This window comes from Leptonychotes weddellii, chromosome 10 (genome assembly GCF_054177405.1).
Source record: "Leptonychotes weddellii isolate Sample4059 chromosome 10, ASM5417740v2, whole genome shotgun sequence".
Lineage (NCBI taxonomy): Eukaryota > Metazoa > Chordata > Mammalia > Carnivora > Phocidae > Leptonychotes > Leptonychotes weddellii.
This window is the reverse complement of record NC_138378.1, coordinates 14801477-14822776: the sequence shown is the minus strand read 5'-3', so window position 1 is coordinate 14822776 and position 21300 is coordinate 14801477. Positions and strand designations below refer to the sequence as shown.

The 21300-nt window shown below is 50.2% G+C and overlaps 1 protein-coding gene across 3 annotated transcripts in view; it reads left to right on the top strand.

Annotated features, from left to right (window-relative positions):
• Positions 1-21300, top strand: part of MYBL2 (MYB proto-oncogene like 2) — a 34551-nt gene that overhangs the window by 6605 nt on the left and 6646 nt on the right. For all 3 annotated transcript variants that reach the window (XM_081832741.1, XM_081832740.1, XM_081832739.1), the window contains exons 3-9: positions 1485-1556; positions 2397-2489; positions 2666-2886; positions 6272-6434; positions 11125-11412; positions 13983-14396; positions 16632-16771. In XM_081832741.1, coding sequence (XP_081688867.1) covers positions 1485-1556; positions 2397-2489; positions 2666-2886; positions 6272-6434; positions 11125-11412; positions 13983-14396; positions 16632-16771 — 1391 coding nt within the window. The remainder of the gene's footprint in view (positions 1-1484; positions 1557-2396; positions 2490-2665; positions 2887-6271; positions 6435-11124; positions 11413-13982; positions 14397-16631; positions 16772-21300) is intronic.

The window sequence follows — 21300 nt, the reverse complement described above, 5'->3', positions numbered from 1 at the left end:
CCCCAGCCAGTGCTGGACTGCTCTTTAGGGCCTGAATTTCTGTAATGGCCTTTTTCTTCTGTCCAGGAGTGTGTGTGTGTGTGTGTGTGTGTGTGTGTGTGTATGTTAAGAAAAAAACATACAACACTAAATGTATCATCATAGCCATTTTTAAGTATACAGTTCAACAGTGTTAAGTGTATTCCCGTTGTGCAGTAGAGCTTTAGAACTTACTCATCTTGCAAAACTGAATATACCCACTGAGCACAAAATCCTCATCACCCTTCCCCCTAACCCTTGGCAACCCATCTTTCTGCTTTCTGTGTCTTTGATTTTGACTACTTTAGATATTTCATATGAGTGGAATCCTATAGTATTTGTCCTTTTGTGACTGGCTTATCTCACCTTTGTTCTTGAGCTTCATCCCTGTTTCAGCTTCTAACAATTTCCTTCTGTTTTAAGGCTGAATAAACATTCCATTATATGGATATATCACATTTTCTTTATATAGATATATATAAAATATAAAAAATCAATTTGATTGAGGAGTACTTTACATCCAGTGAACTGCGGCCATTCACAGTATAATTCAGTGAGTTTCAACAGATGTATTACCTTGAAACTACCAGCACCATCACATTATAGAACATATCCATTAACTTCTAAACATTCCTTGCCCCCCTTTGCTGTCCCTCCCCCCCCACCTCTGACATCAGACGACCACCGCCTACCTTTTTGTCCTTAGAGCTTTGCTGACATTTTCTAGAATGCCATATGCATGGAATCAGTGTGCACCCTTTTATGCCCGGCTTCTTTCCCTCCTCATCATGATGTTGAGATTTCGTGTTGTTGCGGGAGTCTGTAGTTTATTTTCAGGAGGCTGTTATGACACCTGTTCACCTGCCCACTGTCCCTGTCCCCCGTGCCGCGTCACTGTCCTCTCTGGCTTGGGTTCCTCTCTTGGCCTCCCTTCCTCCATTCTGCCCTCTTACAGCTCCTTTTCCTGAAGCTGCCAAGGTGAACTGCATAATACGCGCGTTGGACCGTGACCATCCACTGCTCAAATGCCTCAGTGGCTTCGTATGATGCAGAGGCCTGAATCAGTCCTGTGTGTGGTCCGGGCCCTGCAGTGCCCTCCCAAATCATCTTGCATCCCCCTCCCTCGCTTCCTGCACTCTAGCTGCACTAGCCTTCCTTTGAGCCTGTGCCTTGGTCTCCCTGAAGAGGCAGTCACCAAGTACCTCTTCGCTGGCCCTCAGCCAGCCACAGGGTGGCTTTACTTTTGTTTGTGGGAGCCTTTGATTCGCTCCCTCTGGACCGTAATTCCCATAAGACGGGGCAGCTCTGTCACTGCCCGTTGCTGTGTCTGTAGTACGGGGCACATAGGAGGTACTCCCTTCATGACTGCATGCGTGAAGGAGGCTGTCCTGTAGGCTGGTGCTCCAGCGTGATCGGCTGCTTTCCGCACGTGTGTGAGCTGAGCCCTCTCTTTCTGGCATTGGCAGGACGAGCAGCTGAGGACCCTGGTCAGGCAGTTTGGACAGCAAGACTGGAAGTTCCTGGCCAGCCACTTCCCTGTGAGTGCAGCCCTTTGGTGGCCCCCTCCCCCAGAGATGATGGTTCTGGGCGACCAGACAGTGTGCCTGGGACAGACTTTCTGTCAGGGAGAAAGCTGGCCCCCTCCCCCCCAAAAAACAACCAAACTTCCCAGGCCCTTTCTTCCAGGCCAGAATTCGAGTCCCCCTGTCATAAGCATCTCTACACAGCAGCCTTAGCAGGCCTGGTGGTCTTCAGGCTCTGTGCCATCTGGAGCATGTGACCAAGTGGCATATTTGCATGTCTTCCTGCAAGAAATGCAAACAGTCTCAAGAGTGAGACTGAAACGGAGGGGAAGTGATACTTTGGATGGGCTTCCTGCCGAGGTCCCCCCAGAGCAGCTGGAGCCTCCTGGGGATGCAGGTCCCCCATGTCCCCCACCCCCAGGACTGCAGGTGTCTGGTAGGGAGGGGATGTGGCCGGAGCTGCTGTCTACCTTATTTCCTGAGTCACTCGGCAGCTCAGGGAGCAAGTCAGCAGGCCCTTCCTGCCTACAATCCTCACCTTCCCTGCTTCTGTGAGATCTGAAATCTTCAGGGAAATAATGCTTTTCCAGAAGCAAGGAAGGATCCCTGACATACACCACAAACTTTGATAGGAATTTATGGCTCCTGATGGCGGCCTCCTTGTACTGGGGGGCAGGAGGAAGCTTCCCAGAGGGGAACCATGTGTGTTCTGGCATGTGCGAGTGTAGTGTGTGGTGGGTGAAGGGAACAAGACAAAACCTGTCTGTGGTAGGCCTGGCCCCTCGCACCCAGTGCTCAACCAGGGTCCCCGGCCGCTGTCCTAGGAATCCTCACGGGTTCCTGTTCTCTTCCCAGAACCGCACCGACCAGCAGTGCCAGTACCGGTGGCTGAGGGTCTTGAATCCAGACCTCGTCAAGGGGCCATGGACCAAAGAGGAGGATCAAAAGGTAACTGTCGGGACGGTGCCTGGCACACAGTGGGCCTCCCCCCACCCCAGCGGATCAAGGGACGGTGAGGCTGTCCTGGGGGTGGGCAGGGCTGTCCAGGGCCGCGGTGAGATGAGGCTTACGTTGGGGGTGAGGGAGGGGCGGGTGCCCCTGGCTTCACAGAGGCCTTGTCCCAGGTCATTGAGCTGGTCAAGAAGTACGGCACGAAGCAATGGACGCTGATCGCCAAGCACCTGAAGGGCCGGCTGGGGAAGCAGTGCCGTGAGCGCTGGCACAACCACCTCAACCCTGAGGTGAAGAAGTCCTGCTGGACCGAGGAGGAGGACCGCATCATCTGTGAGGCCCACAAGGTGCTCGGCAACCGCTGGGCCGAGATCGCCAAGATGCTGCCAGGGAGGTGAGCTGCCAGCCGGGGGGTGGGGGGGTGGGGGAGGGGCTGTGGGCGGGGGGCTGGGGCCAGCCGGGGTGCTCTGAGGAAGTGCGGGCATCCACTGGGCTTTGGGGGGGTATTCCAAGAGTCAGTCTCATTTGTTTGCAGTTGTTCACTTTTCCCAGAGGCGAATGAATCCCTCAGATTCTTGCCTAGGGGTGTCCGGGCGTGGCTATGAAGGCAGTTCTGGATCAGGGCAGGGAGAAGGAGCCTGGGGGCCTCCGACTGTGCGTACACATTTTTCCTTTGGTCCCCGTTGGAGCTTTGTGCACCACCTGTGCCCTCTGCCAGGGTTGCCTGGTCCCTTTTTCTAGAGAATAAAATCCTCTTCTCCTGCCTGTGCGGTCAGGACCAGGATCTAGGCATCCAAACCACTGCTCTGTTTTCTACTCCTTGCTGTGCCTGATCCCTCTAAGAGCCTCTTGGGGCTCTGGGGGAGCATTGGGAAGACTTGGCTCCATTCTTGCCAGAATCTTCCTCTGGGGTCAAATCCCCTCTCCTAAGTTGCTTACTGCTCCGCTAAGTGCTTTCCATCTTCTGGAACGTTACAAAAATTTCTTAGTGCTGGCTGTTTTCTACCCTGTTCTCTTTGTCCTTGTGCATTTCCCCTGTATTCAGTTTCATTTGTAATCCTTTGTCATGACACTGTGGTCCTGGGACAGAGAGGAGATAAAATGCCAGATGATGTATTTCCTCTGAAGTCTGGAAGGGTCCTAGTTTCAAAACTCAAACCTGAGTCTGTTACCCTTTTGGTGTTCCTCCTAGCGCTTGGGTTGAAGACCTGGGTCTCTCTCCCCGTGTGACCTGCCTGGCCTGGCTGATGCCACCAGCTTGGCCTTGATGCACTGTCCCCCTTGCTTACCCATTGGGCTTTAGCAGCTCTGCACTCCTCTCAGCCCTGCGAACACGGTGAGCTCCTTCTGAGAACCCACTGGTGCTCTCCTCTGTTGGTCTGGAATGCACTCTGCTTGTGCCCCTTGTGTAGCCAACACACTCATCCTTCAGTCTTTGGTGGGGGTGTCTCTCTGTCTTCCAGACTGTGATCAGTCTCCAGTGACCTCCCCATACCGCCCACACCCCTGCCTGGTCAGCACTCTGTCCTAACGGCCCACGGTGGGAGTGTTCGGAGATCCCGACGCTCCTCTTGGGCTGGCACCTCATTCCGGCCGTTCATCATGTCCGTTCACGATTCAGGGGAAGAGCACTCTGCTGGGATTCCCAAAGAAGGGGTGCCTACTGTGTGCTTGCATTTCTGTTACAGTCTGATGGATTTTGTTGCTGTCCAGTTGGCGAGGCTGTGCTGCCGTACTTCCATACTTCCCACTTCTCTCCAGCTCTGCTGCTGCGTGCTTCCGGTGTACCACACGGGTGTGTGCTCGGCCCTGCTCTGCTGCACGCGGCCCTGCAGTGTGCAGCGGGGGCTTCTGTAGTACTCCGCTACTCAGTACTTCTGTACATCTCTGCTGCCTGCATGCCGCTTACCGCCGTGCCGCAGAGTCTCTCGTAGTACTCCGCTACTCGGTACTTCTCTACAGCTCTGCGGGCTCGCGTGCCGCTTACTGCCGTGCGACGGGGGCTCCCGTAGTACTCCGCTACTCGGTACTTCTCTACGGCTCTGCCGCCCCACGTGCTGCTTACCGCCGTGCCGTGGGGGCTCCCGTAGTACTCCGCTACTCGGTACTTCTCTACAGCTCTGCGGGCTCGCGTGCCGCTTAACGCCGTGCGACGGGGGCTCCCGTAGTACTCCGCTACTCGGTACTTCTCTACGGCTCTGCCGCCCCACGTGCCGCTTACCGCCGTGCCGTGGGGGCTCCCGTAGTACTCCGCTACTCGGTACTTCTCTACGGCTCTGCCGCCCCACGTGCCGCTTACCGCCGTGCCGTGGGGGCTCCCGTAGTACTCCGCTACTCGGTACTTCTCTACGATTCTGCTGTCCCGCGTGCTGCTTACTGTGGTGCTGCTCCCATAGTACTCCGCTACTCAGTACTTCTCTATGGCTCTGCTGTCCCGTGTGCCACTTACCGCTCTGTGGCGAGGGTTCCCGTAGTACTCTGCTACTCGGTACTTCTCTACGACTCTGCCGCCCCACGTGCCTCTCACCGTGGTGCCGCGAGGGCTCCCGTAGTACTCCGCTACTCAGTACTTCTCTATGATGCTGCCGCCCCATGTGCTGCTTACCGGCGTGCTGCAGGGGCTCCCATAGTACTCTGTACTGAGTACTTCTCTACGGCCCTGCAGCCCCGCATGCTGCTTAACTGCGGTGCCGCGGGGGCTCCCGTAGTACTCTGTACTCAGTACTTCTCTACGGCCCTGCTGTCCCGTGTGCTGCTTACCGCCGTGCCGCGGGGGCTCCCGTAGTACTCCATACTCAGTACTTCTCTATGGCTCTGCAGCCCCGCGTGCCGCTTAACTGCGGTGACACGGGGACTCCCGTAGTACTCCGCTACTCGATACTTCTCTACGGCTCTGCAGCCCCGCGTGCCGCTTATTGCTATACTACTGTATGCCACTGTTACTTCTAAACTATCGGGTGCTTCACTACGCTTTAGGTTTCTGCGCTACTGTACCGTGCTGTATATCCATACCACTGTACGGTTTTCTCCTGCTCTGCTAGTCTCTTTCTGTACTTCTCTACACTTCCATATCCTAGTACTCTGTGCTCCTGTAGCATTGTGGTGCTCTGTGCTTACACTATGACGTATGTGCGTCCTCAGTTAATCTTCAGTAAGTGGGAGAGCATGAGTCGTCTCCCAATTCTCCAGATAAAGTAACTGAGGCTCAGAGTGACCCGTTGCAGACCCTCTGTGCCATCCAGCTCTGCCCTCTGGCTATTTGCCATCTGAGAAGAGTACCAGGGCTTGCATTCAAGTTACCCTGAGCCTCAGAATGGAGCTCAGCCCCCCGAGGTTTGCTTCTAGTTTCTACAGATTCAAAGTGAGCGGAAAAGGGAATGCGAGCTTCAAAAACATTTTAGCTGTTTGATTTTACCATGGGCTGAGTAAGACCTTTGCTTATTTTGCTGAGGTCAGTGGAAATATGTGTAAATCGTTGAGGGCTAGAAACACGTGTGACTTCATCTTAGAGTTAAGAGATTGTAGAGTCAGGGCGCCTGGGTGGCTCAGTCGGCTGAGGGTCTGACTCTTGATCTCAGTTCACGTCTTGATCTTGGGGTTGTGAGTTCATGCCCCGCATTGGGCTCAATGCTGGGCATGGAACCTACTTTAGACAAAGAGAGCATAGAGTCATCAGGTTGAACCCTCGTTTACAGAAGTGGGAAGTCCGCTCAGGGAGGTTGGTGACATGCCTCGTGGCACCTTGGCTGAGTTGAAAGGCCTCCTCTTGGCCCCCGCAGGACAGACAATGCTGTGAAGAATCACTGGAACTCCACCATCAAAAGGAAGGTGGACACGGGTGGCTTCCTTAGTGAGTCAAAAGACTGCAAGCCCCCTGTGTACTTGCTGCTGGAGCTCGAGGACAAGGATGCTGGCCAGAGCGCCCGCCCTGTGGAGGAGCAGGTGAGGCGGCTGCCCGAGGCTGCTTGGCCCCAGGGCCTGGCTCTGGGTTTGGTGGGTTGCGTATTTATGCCAGACCATCTCATTTAACACGTGTTCTTTCCTTCTCATCTTCGCCACAGCTGTTCATGACTTCCTGCCACAGGGTCTCCTGTGGGCTGCATCTCCCTCACCAGGGCCCTTCCTTGTCCCGTAATTCTGCAAAGACCTGACACTTGTCTGCCCGCAGGTGAAGGACGACAGAACAAGCTGACGTAGAAAATGGAGGATTGGGTTGAAGAGGTCCTACGCCTCCTCTGCCCTTAGCAATAGCTTCCTTCCTACCTGTCGCCCTTGCCAGGCTTTTCATACTAAAAGCATGTTTGCAATTAAAAAAAAAAGTTATTTATTTATTTATTGAGGTCTAATTCACTTACAGTAAAATCCGTGGCATTTAGTGTACGGTTCTGAGTCATTACAAAAAACATACTGTCCTGTAACCACCAAACCACATCGAGATATAGACATTTCCATCACCCCCCACGTTCCCTTGTCTTCCTTTTTGTCAGCCCTTTTCCCTCATCCCAGGCACCCCTCATCTGTTTTCAGTCCATAATTTCATACAATTTTCTAGAAAATCATATAAATGAAATCATATGGTATTACATTTGCAATTGGAAAAATGAAACCAGTATGCAGGTGTTAACATCTCCCATCCCACACCGCAGAGCAAACTTTTTATTGAGTTTTTTTTAAACTATTTCTCTAATGATTTATTCTTTAAAAATAAAGATTTGGGGTACCTGGCTGGTTCAGTTGGAAGAGCATGTGACTCTTGATCTCAGGGTTGTGAGTTCGAGCCTCACATTGGGTGTAGGGATTACAAAAATAAAAAAAAACTTAAAAAAAAAAAAGAATTGGGTGTGCCTGGGTGGCTCAGTGGGTTAAACGTCTGCCTTCGGCTCAGGTCATAATCCCGGAGTCCTGGGATCGAGCCCCGCATCAGGCTCCCTGCTCAGTGCGGAGTGTGCTTCTCCCTCTCCCTCTGCCCCTCCCCCTGTTCATGCTCTCACTCGCTCACTCTCTCTCTCTCTCTCTCTCTCTCTCTCTCAAAACGAATACACCAAAAAAAAAATCTCAAAGATTTGAAGGAAATGCGTTAAAGAATGAAAATTTGACGATGCTGAATCATGGGAGGTAACACACTTCACCTGTGCTTTGTTCTAGTCTTTTCTGTGATTGTGAACTAGTGAATAATCTTTTTTCACTCTCCCCCTTCCCTTTTCTTACTGGGTAGGTAGAACCTGTGTACCGCTCCAGTTCTGAGGGTGCTGTACTGCAGCATTGCATGTTTTTGCTTCTGTTTCTTTTTTTTTTTTTTTAAAGATATTTATTTATTTATTTGAGAGAGAGAGAGAGAAACAGCATGAGAGGGGATAGGGTCAGAGGGAGAAGCAGGCTCCCCGCCGAGCTGGGAGCCCGATGCGGGACTCGATCCCAGGACTCCAGGAGCATGACCTGAGCCGAAGGCAGTCGCTTAACCAACTGAGCCACCCAGGCGCCCCTGCTTCTGTTTCTTGATTTTTCTTTATTTTTATTTTTATTTTTTTTTAATTTATTTGACAGAGACAGAGACAGCGAGAGCAGGAACACAAGCAGCGGGAGCGGGAGAGGGGGAGCAGGCTTTCCCTCGAGGAGGGAGCCCGATGTGGGACTCGATCCCAGGACCCTGGGATCATGACCTGAGCCGAAGGCAGACGCGTAACGACTGAGCCACCCAGGCGCCCTTCTTTTTTTTTTTTAAAGATTTTATTTATTTATCTGTCAGTGAGAGAGGGAGAGAGCACAAGCACGGGGAACGGCAGACAGAGGGAGAAGCAGACTTCCCGCGGAGCAGGGAGCCCGATGTGGGGCTCCATCCCAGGACCCTAGGATCATGACCTGAGCCAAGGGCAGACACTTAATGACTGAGTCACACAGGCGCCCCTCTCTTTCTTGATTTTTCAACTTGTGAGAATATCTCTTGGTTCCCTGGTATGAATGCTCCTGTGGAGTAACAGACAGTAAGGAAATATCTAAAATGAAAAGTAAATTGACTTTTTCCAGTCTGGACTCCCCATACATCCCCTAACCAGAGGAGTCTACTTCTCACACTTTGTTGTGTATCTGAGTCACGTGTTTTCAAGCGTTTTACTTCTGGTTGAAGAAGAAGCATATGTTCCACAAAGAGAAACTGGACATCAGCAGACACAGTCACTTTTTAGGATAGGGGGGAAGTGTACAGACCTTCCTTGGTCTCTGAAAATCCTTGGCTGAAAGTCAGTTTTTTGACTTAGCTTTTACCTCTGGCACTTTGCGTCTGGAGCGCTGGCCATGCTGGGCCAGAATGAGCCCCTGGGGGTCAGTTAGCGTGTTGTTTTCAGCCTCATTTCATCTCCAGCATCATTTTCATGGTTCTATTTTTCTGTTTGTCTATGTAATTATGGTTATATCTAATTTTTAAAAATAGAAACAAAACTTTAACGACCCTCATAGCTCAGATCACTGCTCATGTGCTCAGTTATTTCTTTAGAAATTCATGGAGATGGGTTGAGACACATTTCTTGAAAAACTTCTAATACATTTTGCCAGATTGCCTGCCAGAAAATTTTGCCTACTAATGTGTATATGGGGACCACCTCCTGTTCTCCCCACTCACTGGTCAGTGCTTGCAATTATAATTCTTGTCTCTCTACTTCAAAAGTAATGCATGATCATTGTAAAGAGTTACAAACTTTACAGAACTGAATATTGCAGAAGGCCGAGCCTGCTAATCTCGACGGCCAGAGAGAAACAATATATTGTTTAATGTGTTTGCCAACATTTCTTACTAAGGGCAATAAGTTTAAAATGAAGATTATGTTATAACTTACTGCCTTACAGTTTCTTAAATCTTTCCATGTCATTTTGCGCATACAGATCTTTATACTATCCTTGAATCTGTTACATCTTGTCATAACCTGCTGATGAACATCTGTTACCATTTCTGTTAAGATGCTGCAGTGAACATCATCGTTCAAATTCTTTGTGCATGTACTTATTTATGTGGGTTAGTTTTTACAGATGTGGCATGACTAGGTCAAATGGTACGGACGTGTGAAATTTTCACAAGCATCACCAAATTGCCACTCGAGTGATGGTACCATTTTGTCCTGTCGGCAACAGATGGCATTGCCTGTTGTCCCACACTCTTGTCACCACTGGCTGTGACTGTATAAAAAAATGCCTTTGCTGAGGCACCTGGGTGGCTCAGTCGTGAAGCTTCCGACTCTTGATTGCTGCTCAGGTCATGAGCTCAGAGTCGTGAGATCGAGCCCTGAATTGGTTTGGGGCTCCACAGTGGAGGTGGAGCCTGCTTAGGATTCTCTCTCTCCCTCTCTTAAAAAAAAAAAAAAAAAAAATCTTTGCGAATTTTATGAGCCAACAGTGGACTATCATTTCGGTTTGATTTCCTACTGGTGAGGTTGATGGTTTTTCTTTAGTTTATTGATTTGCCTTTGCCCCCCCCCCTTTTTTTTGTCATTCATAAACTTTTATTTATGTATTAAGGATATTACCCCTTTATCATACAATAACTCCTTTTTTCCAGCTTGGGAAACATGGAGCTTCCTCATCCCTTCACTTTATAAAGGTGTTGTTTATAGACAGTAAAATTCACCCTTTTAGTAGATAGTTCTGTGCGTTTTGTCAAATGTAACCAACACCGCAGTAAAGGTGGAGGACATTTCCAACACCCCCTAAAATTCCCAAGCCCCCAGCCCCTAGCAACCGCTTCTGTTTTCTCTGTTTTGTCTCTCTATAGTTTTATCTTAGTAAGGATGTCATGGAAATGGAATCATACAGTCTGTACTCTTCTGTGATTTTTCTTTTGCTTAGTTATTAATGCATTAAGATTCATCCACGTGACTGCATCTGTCAGTGATTTGTTCTTTTTTACTGCTGAGTGATAGTCTGTTGTATGGGAGTACCATTCTTTATCAGCTGAGGGACGTTGATTCCTAGCTATGTTTCCAAATAAAGCTGCTATAAGCATCTGTGTACAGGATTTTGTGTAAACATAAGTTTTCATTTCTCTTGGATAAACATCTAGGTTTAGGATTGTTGGGTCGTATGGTTAAGTGTATTCTGAATTCTAAATGAAATCACCAAGCCATTCTTCAACACGGCTGTTTCCAAAGCGGGATTCCCACATTCGAGCCTTTAAATAGCGTTTATGGCATTCTTCCCCTTTCTCCGATTGTCGTGGTTACAAGTTTTCAATCAAATCTGTTCTTTTTATCTCCTTTTCTTCCTTTGCTTGGACCACAAACCATTTCCATCCCGTTCACTTGACAACGATAGCAGTTAACAGCCAAGGTGTGAGTTGGGCGCTGTTCGCATTCTTGCTGATCTCTGTAGCACCCCTCCCTGGTGAGCCTCAGGGTCCTCATTTTACAAGCAAGAGAGCTGACTTACACACAGGTCACACAGCTTGCTCAAGGCCGGCTAACAAAAATGGCCAAGCTCTGGCTGATTCCAGAGCCCATGGCTTCTTCCTGACGCCATTGTGCCCCCCACCATTGACACGGGATCGCACTCCTTGCCCTTGAGAAGGCGCCCCAGGTTGTGCTGTTTTTCGCTAGAATACTACAGTGTACATCTCATAATCAGAACCCTGTGCCCTCGTGTCCAACAGGGTAGTCTCGTCACCAGCTGGCCCCCCGCACTTCCTGCCATGAAGGAAGAGGAAAGCAGTGAGGAGGAGGCCACGGCAGCCACCACCTCTAAGGAGCAGGGAGCTGTCCCTGCAGACCTGGATGGAGTTCGAACACCGGAGCCCTTGGAGGACTTCCCGAAGCGTGAAGACCAGGAGGGCTCCTCGCCGGAAACCAGCCTGCCCTACAAGTGGGTGGTGGAGGCTGCAAACCTCCTCATCCCTGCCGTGGGGTCCAGCCTCTCGGAAGCCCTGGACTTGATCGAGTCGGTAATGTTGGTCACAGCTCTTCACAGTGGGCCCAGAGCACCCGCCGAATGCTTCTCTCTTGGGCGGGCATCCTTTTGTTCACTCCGTCATCCTGCAACATCTCCTGAGCTGATGCGGAGTGCCCAGCTGGGAGCCAGGGCCTGGGGACACAGATGGTTGCCATGCAGTCCCTGTGCTCATGTGCTACAGTGCAGGTCGGGTGGGAGGGCTCCCCAGAGGAGGTGGCACTGCCCTGAGACCTTAGGGATGATGAGGGGAGGGCGTCTGAGGCCCATAACACTCACAGCACCGGATGTAGGGCTGGTGTTGGAGTGCTGAGTGGGTTCTGGTAACTCCATGAAAGGAGTTACCAGGTAACTCCAGTAATGCTGCCCCTGAGGCCACCCTGGCTGTGGATTGTACCTCATTGGGGAGAGCTCCTTGGTGGGGGCTGAACCTCCTGATGGGACATCCCAGCTCCTTGCTGTGTCAGCCAGGCCTGCCATGTGGAGCAGGTTTCAGGAGGTGATGGGGGACAGGGCTGGCAACTAGGGACAGCGGAGTTCAGTGGGAGGCACCCCACATTCACCTTCCCACCCGGGTTTCCCCATTCTTGCTAAGAATAATGATGCTGTTTATTGAACATCTAAATGCCAGGCTCTGGGTTCAGTGTATAATCCACACAGTATCCTGTGAGGTATGTCCTTTCTCTGTGTTTTGTAGATGAGACTGAGGCTCAGAGGGGTTAAGTAGTGTCCCCACGGTCACACAGTGAGTAAGTCTGGTGGTCTGGGCTGTCTTGACCACCTCTTGCCTCCAGAGACTGGGACTGGTCCCGGCTGTAGGGTCTAGCTGTGGTGTCCCCTCCACTCCAAGAAATTTCAGAGTGGCACGAGAAGCAGGTCTGATTGGTTTGTCAATACGTTCAATAAATAGCTCTGAGGCTGCCAGGAGCAGACCCCGATTTGGGCCCTATGGGGAGAGTTAGATGAGCGTAGGACGCACTCTGTGCCTGGCACTGTTGGCCTTTCATGGTGTTACCTGCTTTCATCCTCAGACTCTTTTGCCTCTTCTTCACTTGATAGGTCCAGAGAGTGGGGGGAGGGGAGCTAAGTGTTATTGAGCGCCCACTGTATGCCCGGCCGAATGCTTAATTAGTAACGACAGTAGCTGACGTTTAAGTGCTCACCATGGGCCAGGCTCCTTACTTGCTACCTAACATACATGCTCTGTTACAGCGTTTGTGGAAACACTGCTGTCTGCCCCTCCAGGCAGTGCTTGTAGGATCTGCTTCTGGTCCATTAGACACCATCAGTCTGGGGCCTCCTCGAGGTTGAGGTTTGCTGCTGGGAGCATGGGCCTGAAGTCAGTGCTGCCCTGAGCTGGCCTCCACCCTTAGGGATGAACTGCCCACGCTCCCTCGAGTCCCAAGGACCAACAGTCATCATGAGGATCTGATTCTACTCAGGGCCAGACCTCCAGGGACCAAAGCGGAAGCTTCTGTCTCCCAGCAGCCCTGTGGCTGGGTTGTAATTTATTGAGCAAAGGAAGGAAGACCTGGGTATGACTCTCAGAATTGCTCCCAGAAACTTAAGGGACCTCAGGCAGATTGCACTGTCTCTGGCCTGGAAAGGAGGAGAGTAATGTTTGTCTGGCAGGTTCTTGTGGGACTGGAGAGAGTTTAGGTGAAGTTGGCCCAGGAGGCATCCATGACTGACAGGTGCGTGGAGCACAGCGAAGCCCATTCTCCAGGAGTGTGGCTGTGTGGATCAGGACCCTTAAACCTGGCCACACAGCCTGGGGCCTAAGTCTCTTTCAAGGAAGTCACCAAAAATGCAGGAGAAGATTTGTATCCAAGATGTTCATGAAGATGTTATTTTTAATTTTTAAAAACTAGGGGAAAAAACAATGTCCAACAGAAGAGGGGGATAGTTAAGTAACCGATACATTCATATGATCGAATATTTTGCAGTCATAAAACTGTTATAAAAGTTGAAAATTTTTTCACATAATAATTGATATTTGTTAATAGTAAACATCTAACTCATAGGTAATAGAATTAGGCACTATTATTATTACTATAATTTTAAGTGGAAAAAAAGGATATAGAAATGATTTTTTTCTAAGGCTAAAAACGCAGAATCCTAGCTATCATTGAGGGATGTAAGTGGTAAAATGAAGGGAATGCATGAAGATGGTAAAAACTGAGTTCAGGCAGATGACGTGACCAATGGGAGGTGGGTCTGGGGCTTCAGTGATTTTTTTTTTTTTTTTATAAGGGTTTTATTTCCTAGACTCCTTGATGGGTGTCTGATTTTTCTTTCTTTGTGCTTTCTATCTTATGTATCACTTTTTAAAAATAACAGCAAGCAGCCATATGCGCAGTGTGCCTTCAGGTATGTTTGCAGATAGAGATATACAGATGGTAGAAGAATCCTCAAGCAAACGCAAGAAAACGTTCATGGTGATGACTCCTGGGCTGTGGGTTCCTCCCTGATGTGTGTGTGTTGTCCTTTAATGAATGAGTCTTCTTGTGTCGGCTGCGAAAGCAGAGTGATTGCAGTTATTCCTAACCCCCCATCTCTGGGCAGGACCCTGATGCTTGGTGTGACCTGAGTAAATTTGACCTGCCCGAGGAGCCGTCCGCAGAGGGCAGCATCAGCAACAGCCCGGTGCAGCCATCACCATCACGGCGGCAGCAGGTGCCGCCGCCCCGCCAGCCTGCTGCCCTGGTGCCCAGTGTGACCGAGTACCGCCTGGACGGCCACACCATCTCAGACCTGAGCCGGAGCAGTCGGGGCGAGCTGATCCCCATTTCCCCCAGCACTGAGGTGGGGGGCTTGGGCATCGGCACGCCGCCTTCGGTGCTCAAGCGGCAGAAGAAGAGGCGTGTCGCCCTGTCCCCTGTCACGGAGAACAGCGCCAGCCTGTCCTTCCTGGACTCCTGTAACAGCCTCACCCCCAAGAGCACACCCGTCAAGACCCTACCCTTCTCGCCCTCGCAGGTGTGTGGACCCCACCCCGATGCTTGCTGCGTTCGGTGTACAGACTCCCAGTGCCCGGGACAGGGCCTGGCACGTGGGCACACGTCATTCAGCAAGGCTTCCCTGAGCCTCTGCTGTGTGTGAGGCCCTGTGCTAGGTGCTGGGGGCGTAGAGGGGAGCAAAACCAGGCCTGGCTCCACCCTCGGGAAGCTTACGCTCTGGTGGGAAGACCAGTTAATAGAGAAAGCTGCAAATGAATGTGACACCTGGTATGTGAGGCTTATAGAGCTGTGAGGGCATCTCCTCTGGGGGGGTAGGTGTCATCCTGGAAGGCTTCCATGAGGAGGGAGGGATTGCTTAGCTGGGGAATAATAGGTGGTAACTGGGCAAAGAAGAGAAGGGACTCAGTATTTGCTAAAAGAGTTTATTGCGCACCTGCTCATAGCAGATTTGCCAGCCCTGGGGTGTAATGGTGAAGGTGACATAGCCCTGCCCTTGATGAGGGTAGTGAGTGCTGGGGGCAGGCTTGTAATTACTTGAACAGAATGTGGTGTGGAAAGTGCTGTGGTCGTTGGGAGCTTGTGTCCTGGGTACTGCTCTGTTTGTAATGAAAGTACTATTAGGGAGAGCTGAGGAGGGACCCTGTCTTCCCTACTTGTCAGGGAGGCATTCAGAGCTTCCGAGAGAGATGTTTGAGCTGGGTTTTGTCAGCTTGAACACAGGCATGGAGATGAGGGGCAGAGTGCATGGTGTGAAGTCCAGAGCCAGGGTGATGGGGAAGTTGGGGGAAGGGGCAGGGGCTTTGGAGGGCCGTAGGTGTAAACAAGGGGTATGCACTGCCCTGGGGGCTGAGGGGGTGGTGGGGCTATGGGAGGATGGACTGGAAGGGCAGGCGAGAGGCAGACCCTGGAGTTCCCACGGCCCCAGACCAGAAGAGAGTGGATGGAGGCTTTGGGTCTCACTATGTCTACCCCCCTCCCTGAGGATGTGGGGGGAGTGAGGCCCAGAGGAGGCACATTTTAGGAGGCTACTTCCATCATCTGTTCAAGGATCGAGGCCAGGCCCGTGTCAGGGGTGATTAGTGGTATTTTTCTGCGAGAGGTCTTGTGTTAGTTGCTACAGGTGCCAAAACAAAGTACCACAGACCAGGGGGCTTAAACTTCAGAAATTAATCTCATAGTTCTGGAGGCTGAGATTAAGTGTGGGCAGGTTCAGTTTTTTCGGAGCCTCTCCTGGTTGTAGATGGCTGGCTGTCTCCTCTGTGTATCTTCACATGGTCTCCTTTTGTGTGTGTGTTTGTGTGCTAATCTCCTTTCTCTTATAATCTCTTAATCTGCTCCTTGTAGAATGTTCTAAGGACACCAGCCCATCCTTATGACCTCATTTTACCTTAATCATCTCTTTGAAGGCTCTGTCTCCAAATACATTCATGTTCTGAGGTCCTGTGGGTCAGGGCTTCAACATGGGAATTTGGGAGGACACCACACCGTTCAGCTATAGCAGGCCCCAAGTAAGGGCAGCTGACAAGAGAAGGACAGCGAGCCCTGAGCTGCCCAACAAACAGCCCAGGGTGATGGGGACCCCGCTCAGGGCTGTGGACCCAAGGGCTGCTTATGGCCCTGGGCTACCGGGGCACCTTCAGGGCAAAGATGGGGAGAGTAGTGCCACAGACTTGGCTCAGATCTGGATTTGCGTCCTGTCTCTAGCACTCAGCGCAAGAACTTTACCTCTTTACCCTCAGCTTTCCTATCTGTAAAATGGGGTGTTGTGATGGCACCTACGTCATAGAAGATCTGTGAAAACCACATGGAATTCTTGGTGTGAATGCTTAGTTGTGGTGTGTAGGGGTGCTGTACCTGTTCACGTCACCAGCACCATTGTCACTGTCCCCTGTCCACAGGTTGGGTGAGAGCTAGTCTTACTTCTGAAAAGGAGCTGCTCTCAAGACTGCCAGCTTTCTGTGCCCTGACTGCACAGTTGGCAGTGCTGTGGGCGTGGGGGATGGCCCTCCCCGGCTTCACAAAAGCCAGGGCTGGGGGCAGTGACAATCCCAGGGGTCTATGTGAACCTAGACTGTGGGTCCTGTCGATCTACCCTGGTCTTCATTTTCTGGTGCCTGGTGGGGGAGTGCTCCCAGGTCAGGAGGGAGACCTCTGTCAGAGAACAGCCATGTCGGGGAGTGGGGGGGGCGTCCAGGGTCTCACCCCCACCCCTGCAGATTGTCACTTTGTCTTGTTTCCATCCTCTTCTCTGCAGTTTCTGAACTTCTGGAACAAACAGGACACACTGGAGCTGGAGAGCCCCTCACTGACGTCCACCCCGGTGTGCAGCCAGAAGGTGGTGGTCACCACACCCCTGCACCGGGATAAGACGCCCCTGCACCAGAAACACGCGGCGTGAGTGCTGTGCCCACCCACCCCTGCTGGTCCAGGAGCTTGGGCCTCACCCCTTCTCCAAGCCAGGACCAGGATCCCCTTTGGAAAAACACCTGAGACTGTTTCAAGAAGGCAGCCTCCTTCTGGCCACCACACCTCTTTGTTTTTGTCAGGATGGTCTGGTGCTTCATCTTTGTTGTTCCTCATTTTCAGTTTTTAATTTGATGGTTTTCCAATCTCAGGACTAGAGTCCAAATAGCCATGAAGAAATCTCCCCATCTTGTGTAAGTTTCAAGTGCAAATCCACTGTGTTTGAGCAGCCTTAACATGAAGGACAGAAGTGCCCTGGTTCTCCCTGTCTCTTTGTGGTGCTCAGTCAGGAGGAGCTCAGGCTGTGAGCTTACAAAGCTCCATGTCTCACCTGTACAGGTCTCTTGCTGTGTGCTTTTATGGAAGTGCTTTCACAGAAGTGCACTTCCTGCAGCATCCTGACTCTGGATTCCAGGTAGAGACAGTGGCTTAACTGTGCTTCTGCTTGTTACCTTTGCTGCAGGAGAGCATTACCTTGTTATTTCCTGAGTAAGCTGTGTAATTCGGGAAATCAGCTCAGTAATGTTAGCCCTTGTAATGGTACATAATTTCAGGAAAGCTTTATGAATCCTCTGGTCAGAAATCAGTCTCTCAACAGTTGACCTAGAGTTTAACAGACACGTTGCATGAGGAATGATTCTCTGTTCAAGCCAGAATTTTTGAAATCTAAGCCTTTAAGTAGGTACGCTGTTGCCACAAAAGGCATTGATGCTTCTTTCTCCTTTTCCTTCTCATCCCTGTTCCTAATCTGCTGCGGCTGCTCCAGCCTTTCTGGGGGTTTTTTTCACATGAAGAAGCATTTCCACTGCTCCTCATTCCTCTATGGATCTGCATTTCCACCTGGTAATATGTTCCTTCTCTCTGAAGGTCATCCTTTAACATTGTAGCTTGGGCCCGCTGGTGAATCTGGAAAGTTTGTATCTGAAAAGTTGCCTTAGTGTTTGAAAGGTAGTTTTGCTGGGTATAGAACTCAGGGTTGACAGGTTTTTCCTTGGAGCTTTAAGGATGTTGCTCTCCTGTCATCTGGCCTGTACTGTTTTATTACTGATTTTGAACAAGCTGATTATGATGTGCTGTAATGGATTGTTCTTTGTTTCTTACACTTGGAGTTCACTTGGCGTTCAGCTTCTTGGATCTTTGGGTTTTCATTAAATCTGGAAACACTTCATCCCTTATGTCTTCAAATATTCTTTCTGGGCCTTCCACCCAGCCCTCTTTAGGGACTCCACAATTATACACATATTGGGGCACGTGGAGCTGTCCCACAGCTTACTGATGATATTACCATTGTTTTCACTCTTTCTCTCTATTTTGTTTTGGATGGTTTCTGTTGTTCTACCTTCAAGTGACTAATCTTTCCTCTGCGGCATCTGGTCCCTGGTAATCCCATCTGGTGTGTGTTTCATCTTAGGCATTGTGGTTTCTGTCTCCAGATGTTCAACTGGATCTTCTAAAATATCCTCCATCTCGGCTTTGCTGTGGGACATATGAAGTACAATTATAACAACTGTCTTAATGTCCTTGGCCTGCTGATTTTAGCTGTGTATCAGTTCCGGGTCAGTTTCAGTAGATGGGCTTTTCTTCTTGTGGGTTTTGCTTGGGTTGTAAGCACCTGCTTAGCTTCTCCGTGTGTGCCTGGTGACATCTGATTGGGTGCCAGACGTTGTGAATTCCACCTTGCTGAGTGCTGTATATTTTTGTATTCTTAGACTTTTTTTAGAGCCTTGTTCTGGGATACAGTTAGTTGAGTTACTTAGAAATAATTTGATCCTTTGGGTTGGTCTTGTTTTTAAGGTTTATCAGGTGGGACCGGAGCAGCAGTTAGTTCAGGACCCTCCAGTGCTCTACCTTCTATCTTGTGAGTGATGAGGATTTCCAGTCTGGCTGGTGGGATTGAGCGCTGTTTCCAGCCCTGCGTGAGCGTCAAGTACTGTTCCCTCTGCTCTTTTTGCATTATTCTATCTTGATCTCAGGTGGCCTCCTCAAGTGTGTGCACCAGTTAGTGCCCTGCGGGATACTCCAGCCCATCTGCAGATGACTGGCGTTCCCTCCTATGCATCTCTCTTCTCTGGTGATGCTGTGCCGTGGTCTCCCCGAACACTTGCCCTTGTCTCTTTGACTCCAGGTTGTGCCAGGCCCCTCCTCTGCTTTCGTCCCTATGCTGTACCTGAGAGCCATCCTCTTCTGTCTCCCGTCTCTTGGGTCCCTGTCATCTGCCTTCTGGTGCCCAGGGTCTTGAAGCCCGTTGTGTCATCCACGGTGTACTGTTGCTTCGTTGTTTCAGGCAGGAGAGGAAGTCTGGCCCTGATGTCCCACTTGGGCCTGGAGTGGAGATCTGCTGCTTCATCTTTAAATCCAGATTCTTGTTACAAAAGACTGTTTTGGTTTTCCTCTTTTTCAGAAATTCTTTTTGACCTATGCAAGACTTAATAGGCAACAGTTATTTGGACTTCGTTCCAAATTTGACTGGTTTCCGTGCCCACTGGTTTTATATCCCACCTTTCCCATTTTTTCCCCCATAGAAGTTACGGTTTACTGGAAGGGACAGCTCATTAACAAACAAAACACTGAATGTATGATGTTTCTGATGGTGCTAGAAACTGAGGGGAATTTTATATAGGCCTGCGGGGGGAGCATGAGTAATGGCAGGGAGCTTCTAACTTAGGAGGACATCAGGGATGGCCCTTCAGGGAGGGAGATCCATGCAGAATTCTGAGAAAAAGGAATTCCAGGCAGGTCGAACTGTAAACACAAAAGACAGATGCTTTTTTGTGTTGTAAAGAACAAAAAGAAGGCCCCTAGGTTTGGAGCGAAGCGGGTGTAGAGCATGGGAGGCAAGAAGTCAGGGGTCACCAGGGCTGTGTATCAATGGGGATGGGCCACATGGAGCTGATAACACCCCTAAGATTTTACTGGTTCATAAATCACAGACTTTCCCCGGTTTTAAAATTTGGTTCTTTTCTGGGTTAGAGGGAGTTCTTCCCAGAGAGAAGGCTGTGAGCGAGGAGGGGGTGGGGCCTGTGCCATCACTTCTGGGCTGGCTGTCTACTGTATTTCGACAACAGCAGGTGGATCTAGAAGTCTTGAGGAAGAATAGCTGTGAGCCCAAACCGTGGGCTCTGCTTGGTTTTCTTAGGCATTCATGTTGCAGAGAAATCTGTTACCTAACCTGCTGTTACTTCTTCGTACCAAATCTTTTCTTTCTCTCTGGATCCTTGTAGGGCTTTGGTTTGGTTTTGGTTTTGGTTTTTGTGGTTTTTGTTTTTTTGTTTTTTTTTTTGTTTGATTTGGTGGGGTCTTTTTTTTGTTTTGTTTTTTGTTTTAGTTAATTCCTGAAATTTGCCAAGCTAGATGTAGGTATGCTGTTTCTTAATTAACTCCCACCACCATGATTTTCAAACTCAAGGCTCAGACTTTGAGCTAAGAACATGCACTTTTTTTTTTTTTTAATTGTTTCTCTGGCGGTCTGCCCCTTTACCTTCTATCTTTAGGTCCTCCCTACACAGTCTCATCGGTTGCTGTGTCTCTGTCCATCTTCATCTTCCTATTCATTGTCCTAATAAGCCACTCGAACTCTGCGAGAACACTGTGGGACTGTCTTCTGATTCTCCAGTTTGCTCCTGTACTTTCCCACCTGAGGCCTCCAGCTTACAGAGTTGCACTTTTCTCATCTCAAGCAATCTTTTGTCTTTCCTTTTCAAGTTGGCCTCCCTTGGTGTTCTGACACGCATATATTCTCAGTTCTTGCAGATACTATGAATTAGAGAGGTTCTAGGGTTTTCTCATGTTTGTTGCAAAAGCTCCAAGTCCCACAGAGATGTTTGATCCTGAGACTCTGATTCATCCCTTTGAACTACAGTTTGAACTGTGAGATGTTTACATTTGACCAGTATTTATCTGTCCTTCTTCATCTTTACCAGAGGGGGGGCCTCTGTATGTCCTATGTGGGAGATAACAAGAATTTGGGAAGAGATTGAGTGGATCCCTGTCTAGTCTCAATCCTGAGGAAGGAAATAAAGAATGGTTTGCCCTTGTTCCAGCCTTTTATCTCCCTATGGAATGGCTGGTAGGCTGGGGGAGGCAGCCGGAGGGGGTCCCCAGCAGCTGTGTCCACCTTGGCCTCTGCTCCCAAGTTCCTAACTACCTGGGTGTTTCTCACATTCTCTGACAGTCCCAGGAAGGCCTGGGAGTGAGCTGTGGTGGTACCTCTAGCTGACGGAGGTCATGCCGGCCTCATGCAGGTGGAGAGCTGGTTTGCCCACACCCAGCTTGTGGTGTGTGTATGTGTGAGGGGTCTCTTCTGGGCCTTGTATGTGTGTGTGAGAGGGGTCTCTTCTGGGCCTGGTGTGTGTGTGTGTGAGGGGTCTCTTCTGGGCCTGGTGTGTGTGTGTGTGAGGGGTCTCTTCTGGGCCTGGTGTGTGTGTGTGTGAGGGGTCTCTTCTGGGCCTGGTGTGTGTGTG